General features: G+C 46.7%; 1 protein-coding gene across 2 annotated transcripts in view; it reads left to right on the forward strand.

Annotated features, from left to right (window-relative positions):
* The window catches only part of ANP32A (acidic nuclear phosphoprotein 32 family member A), a 41,749-nt gene extending 36,634 nt beyond the window's left edge, over positions 1 to 5,115 (forward strand). For both annotated transcript variants that reach the window (XM_017513584.2, XM_037733152.1), the window contains exons 5-7: positions 1,005 to 1,102; positions 3,543 to 3,606; positions 3,876 to 5,115. In XM_017513584.2, the coding sequence (XP_017369073.1) occupies positions 1,005 to 1,102; positions 3,543 to 3,606; positions 3,876 to 3,937 (224 nt within the window). In that variant the 3' untranslated portion in view covers positions 3,938 to 5,115. The remainder of the gene's footprint in view (positions 1 to 1,004; positions 1,103 to 3,542; positions 3,607 to 3,875) is intronic.
* The last annotated feature ends 956 nt before the right edge of the window (positions 5,116 to 6,071 follow it).

A 6,071-nucleotide genomic window follows, 5' to 3' on the forward strand; every position in this document is an offset into this window, starting at 1 on the left:
CCCAGAGTGGGATGCTACAGTCCTTCTATAGTGTGACCCGCACTTAGACACTCTCCCAGGAAGGGAGGGAGGGGATAGAGAGGAGGGTGTGGCATGAGGCCCCCCCACCTTTCCCATCTAGGTATTTCTGTAGTGGAGAGGAGGTCTGCGGCCAGAGGGGTTGTGGGGCCCCCTGGTGGTTGCAGGCCACAGGCCCATACTTAGGGGCACTGCTCAGGTGCTCAGGAGCCCCAAGTGTTGAGAAATGGGGGGCTGCAGGCAGCTTCTTGGGCTTTCTGGCAGTGTGGTGTGCATTCAGGGCCTACAGGAAGGAAGGAGGGAAAAGAAGGGAGTTCTTCTCCCACTCCCTCCCCCTCGCCACCAGCACAGTGCCGCTTTCCCATGGGTCTGGCCAGATGAAGTTGAGAATGGAGACACTTGCCTGATTAATTCAGACACAGGATTTTGGTTTTCCTTGTTCAGTTGGGAGTGTTTTGCAAGATACTCAGAGACCGTGTTTGCCTTGGTGGGGATCTCCTGATGTGGCAGACAGCAGCCAAAACTGGCAGTCCTGGGACCAGGTCCCCTAGGCCCAGCTCAACCAGTGACTTGATGTGTGACCTTGAACAAGTCAGTTCTCTCTGTGCCTCAGATCTCTCACCTTTAATGTGAGGAGTTTGGCCTAGGTGCTCTTTCTAAATGAATTGACCTTGCCGCTTTCCCGGGCCCCAGAACTTGTTGCCCTGCTCTGACAGTTTCCTGGTGGTCTCAGTGTGAGAGACCTCTAGAAGGAGTCTTTCACATTCCTAACACTTGGGAGGGGGCTTACCCTGGGCACCACTGCAGGATGTGTTTAATTATGTCAGCACTGTTTGCATGGGAGTTAGTGTGTTCCGTCTTTGGGCTTAGGTGGGCGTGGGAGGGTCATGGGCCCCACACTGAAGGCACCACAGGGGCCTGTGCTGCATGGGGGCAGAGCCAGCTCCTCACTAGTTCTGTTTCCATTCCCTATTTCGATTGCACAGAGGAGGAATATGATGAAGATGCTCAGGTAGTGGAAGACGAGGAGGATGAGGATGAGGAGGAGGAAGGTGAAGAGGAGGACGTGAGTGGAGAGGAGGAGGTAAGGAGGCTGGGGTGCGCAGGGCAGGGCCACCGTCTGCCCCTTTGAGGCAGCCCCACTGAATGCCTCTGTCATCAGCCTTGGCAGCCCTGGAGCCCTGGTTAGGAAAGTTGCTCCCCCGTGGTAGGTAGTGAAGTGAGTCCGTTTCAGAGCCTTTCACTGGGCTGGTTCTGGGGAGGCGAAGAGGGGAAGAGGACTTTGGAGGCAGGGACTCAACTTGCTGGGGTAGACCTGGCCTTTGTTTCTATGTGAAGAAGCACAGAACGCATGGCCCCATTTTCTGTTTTTTGCATTCATATGCTAATTACGATATTCATTGAGCATTTAAACTGTGTGTTAGAGAAAACCAAAGACTGCCTTGAACTGATAGGCAGCAGGATAACACTGCTGGATCCTGAATCAGAGAGTGACACTATGCAAATAGAGCGTCAGGAGTTGGCCATTTTCCTAAACAGATTGGCTGGTTCCCAGTTTTTTAACAAGGTCTGTGAGGGGGCGAGTCCCAGCTCTACCACTCCCCAGCTGTGTGTCCCTGGACGATTTACTTGACCTTTCTGAGCCTATTTCTTCATCTGTAAAATAGGGATCATGATAGCTTTCTCACAGGGTTGTTAAGAAGATAAAGTGAAGTGTAAGTAAAATGCTTAAGGACAGTGTCTGACAAGGGGTAAGTGTCTGACTGCTTATTGGAGGCGTTCACACCCTCCTCCAGGTTCCTGGCACTGTGTGTTGGGTTTTGTGTTTGTATGTTCTGAGTCTCTCTAGCAGAGTCATTTTCTAGGACTTGCTCAGAATTCTAAATCAACTCTTGCTAATTGCAAAAGTTAGACCTGGAGAGCTTTCAAGTGACAATACCCTGGACAAGGTGCCTGTGTCCCCTCCCAACTCCCCCTGCAGTTTCCTGTCTCCCTCCATGGAGGAGGCAGACGCATCCGCTCACCACACGGACTCACTCAGATAGTGTGTTCCAGTCGGCCGGCCCAGACTGGAGAGACACAGGCCAATGACAGTAGAAAAGCCAAGTCCGGGGGCGGTGGCTCACGCCTGTAATGCCAGCGCTTTGGGAGGCCGCGGCGGGCGGATCACTTGAGGTCAGGAGTTTGAGACCAGCGTAGGCAACATGGCAAGACCCCGTCTCTATTAAAAATACAAAAACTAGCCAGGCATGGTGGTGGGTGCCTGTAATCCCAGCTACTCGAGGTTGAAGCACGAGAATTGCTTGAACCGGGGAGGCGGGGGTTGCAGTGAGCCAAGAAGTCACCACTGCCCTCCAGCCTGGGCAATAGAGTGAGACTCAGTCTCAAAAAAAAAAAATCTGGTGAGATGAGCTTGGTTTGTATTTAGTTGTGCTGCTGGGTTTATCCTCTCCTGAGGCCTGGACTCTTAGGCTCATCTCTAAAGAATATTGTAAGTATTTTACAAATAAAGTCTTAGTAAAACAGGTTTCCCTAGAAGAGAGCGGTAAGTTATGTTGGCTAATAGCTGTTACATCTTCCTCTTCCTGTTGCAGGCATGCAGCATGTGGGATTTGGGGGTTTTTTTGTGGGCTTTTTTTTTTTTTTAATTATCTCACTGACCATCTGCATATTTCCAGCTTTCAGTAAAGGAGAGCTTATACATGCGAAAAAAAAAAAAAAATGCAGAACCTTAGCAAGCAGACTGATGAGGGAACTCTTTGATGACATTCTAAAAGAATATTTCCCCTGACAAAAAGAAGTCTGTCACCAAGTTCTTTTAAACTTCAGGAACCGGGTTTAGCCAGCAGAGATTTAACTAGCGTATACCTTCAGGAGCAGAGGAAAGCAAGCCCTGTGTTGAGAATGAAAGTCGTACACCTTGCTGAGTCTCCAGCTGGTTGGGAATGATGTCCTCAGAGGGGCTTGAATTTTTCTTCCCCTCCCCTCCCCTCCAGGTGATCCAAGTTTGCAAGCTAGGGAAGGGGCTGGGTCGGGTGACATTGTACTTGCCCACAGAATCTGGATTTCCTGAAACTGGGGTCTTCCCTTGAAGCCAAAACTAGATTGAGGACAGATGCAAGAAAGGATGGCCTACTTTGCACAGCAGGGAGCCTGCTCGGGAACTCATTCTCCTCAGAGAATGTGCAGGCTGGAAAGCTGCCTGCCTTACAGGGACTTCAGATCGGAGTTCTTAACCTGGGGATGGAATCCATAACCCCTTGAAACTGCTTGCAGATATTATAAATGATGCGGACATTTTTCTGGAGAAGGAGTGCAGCTTTCTGTAGATTCCCATGTGGGTCCTTGATCCAAAATAAATTAAGAATGTCTGCTTTACATTCCTCTCAAGATGTCAAGTCTTGGTGGTGGGGGGCTCTGAGAGGCTGGGCGTGACCCCGGCATTTTTGTGCTCTGTGTGGCTTTCTCAGCATGTCCCAAGGCCAGGACATTTCCAATGTTCTCTTGTCTGTCTTTTCTCCTAGGAGGATGAAGAAGGTTATAATGATGGAGAGGTAGATGACGAGGAAGATGAAGAAGAGCTTGGTGGTATGGCAGCCTTTCTACTCTGGGCTGGCAGCGGCCTGGCCCTTTCACTTTGACCTCAGATTGCTTAGACCCCAAGGCCCCTGGTAGTAGGCAGGACACTCCTGTTAAAGACTGCAGGTCCCCCGCTCCAGCTGTGCAGATGCCTTGCCTCGGTTTCCCCGAATGGCACAGCTTGCTAGTCATGTGGTCCCCTGGCTTCTCATTGGGTGGGTTAAGTTAAAGAGGCGGAATGAATAACTAATCCAAATGCCACTTTCTTACTCTTCCAGAAGAAGAAAGGGGTCAGAAGCGAAAACGAGAACCTGAAGATGAGGGAGAAGATGACGACTAAGTGGAATAACCTATTTTGAAAAATTCCTATTGTGATTTGACTGTTTTTACCCATATCCCCTCCCCCCCTCCAATCCTGCCCCCTGAAACTTATTTTTTTCTGATTGTAACGTTGCTGTGGGAACGAGAGGGGAAAAGTGTACTGGGGGTTGTGGGGGGAGGGAGGGCGGGAGGGGGTGGAATAAAATACTATTTTTACTGCCACTCTTTATTTTTTCCCCCTACTTTTTCTTTGTGTCCGGTTTTTGTCCCTGTAAATGCGATAGCTAAGTACACACTAAGTGAGCATTTGTTCCTGACTCTCAAAGAGGATGGTTTGGAGTTCTCTTACGTGTCCTGGTATTTCCCAAGTCTCTTGGGTTGGGTGGAAGGCCATGGCTGGTCTCAGTTGGGTTACTCAACGCCGAGGAGGGGCTGAGCCCCAGCCATAATCTTTGGCTTTGGTTCATATGATACCTGCTTTTCTCGGGCCTGCTAGAGGCATCCAGCGCCCTGGTTCGTAAATAGCAACCTAAAGGCGTACTTTGGCACTGGTTTGGGGACAATCCCCATCTCTCATCCCTTTTCCCCTTCACAGATGGTGGTGGGCTTCGCTCTGCAAAGAGAACTCTGATGTGACTCTTGAGAGCTTATGAGCCAGAGAGCTGAAAACGGCAGGCTTGTGAGTTACAAGGAAAATGGATTTATTTGGTAATTATAATTAAAAGAGGAGAAACAAACCCTCAAACTTCAACTTCTTTAAAAGAAAAAAAAAAAAAAACTGTCCTATCTTGTTCTGTAAAATATTAGAACGCTTTGTTTTACAAAAATGATGAGAGAATTCTTCCACATGTACTTCTGTGCTTAGAAAATTTTTACAGACCTAAGCGCTGGAGACGTTGCTGCATGTCGGCTGGGTTTTTTTTTCATACACCCGAGCACGGAAAAACTAACGCAAAATTGTATTTTCTTACCTAGTGGAAATCTGAAATGACTGCAAATTCCTAGTGAATGTACAGGTTTGCTTTTGTGTCCCTCTTCTGGTTGCTTTAGAAGTGACGTGTAATTTCTGAACCCATGTTTCATCTGTATAAAAGAACATCTGCACCAGTTTTTCTCCTGCCCCTCAGAAGAGCCAAACTTTGAGTTTTATGTCTGTTTGTCATTGATAAATTTCAATAAATCTTTTTATACAATTTTTTTGGGGATGGCTTCTTTGAGTCCAACAGGCCATTGATCTTTTCAAGATGCATTCCAGATGAACTGCTAGGTGAGGGGGGAATCTTCATTTTTGTTACCTGATACAATAGCTTTTCTTAAGATATATATATATATAATGTGATACTAAGTTTGGGTACTTTTGGTCTTAAAGCAAGACTCGGTGGTGTGTCTTCATTAAAAGCTTCATTTAAAAAAGTTACAAATATCTAAAAAAAACAAATACCCAAACAATCAAGTTAGGCCAACCTTAGAACCTTGTTTTGAATATCTTTCATTGTTTTGTTTGTGATATTGTAAAAAGAATGTATGGTTAAAACTCAGGAATGTATAAAACAAATTATTTCGCAAACCCAGAGGTTTACATATGGTGTTTTATTTTCTTACTTTACTTAACAGTATTGTAATGATTTCCCTGTATCTTTAATTTTCAGAGGCATGTATCTTAAATGGCTACACCGTAGTCCGTCAACCGTATTCTGATTTACTTAATTCTAACCAAATGGTTAGACATTTTGGTTATGTCCAACTTACCACTGTAGTAGATACTGTTATATTACAACGTATTCATACTTTCTGTGGATTTCTTAGTACAAACTCGTAGTAAAGTAGTAGAGTCATCAGACCAAAAGCTAAAACATTGATGAGGCTCATGTACAAGGTTCCATTATGTTTCCCAGTAGAGTTAAGCTAATTTACTGTGGTTGTTTATACACAGACACGTATACTCATTCTTAGGTATTCATTCTTTACAGCCTTGGATCCCATAGCAAGGCCTAGTTCCTTACAATGCCTTACAGTTACTGTGTGATTCCTGAGGGTAAAGTGCTTCCAGAAGAGCCTGTGACCCACCTCACCTTCTGGGCAGTGCCCTGGCACCTACTGCCCTTTGGAGCAAGCTGCCTGTGGCTCTAAGCATGGGATGGAGAGGTGACCTC

The sequence above is a fragment of the Cebus imitator genome, unplaced genomic scaffold (assembly GCF_001604975.1).
Source record: "Cebus imitator isolate Cc_AM_T3 unplaced genomic scaffold, Cebus_imitator-1.0 Scaffold496, whole genome shotgun sequence".
In the NCBI taxonomy this organism is placed as follows: domain Eukaryota; kingdom Metazoa; phylum Chordata; class Mammalia; order Primates; family Cebidae; genus Cebus; species Cebus imitator.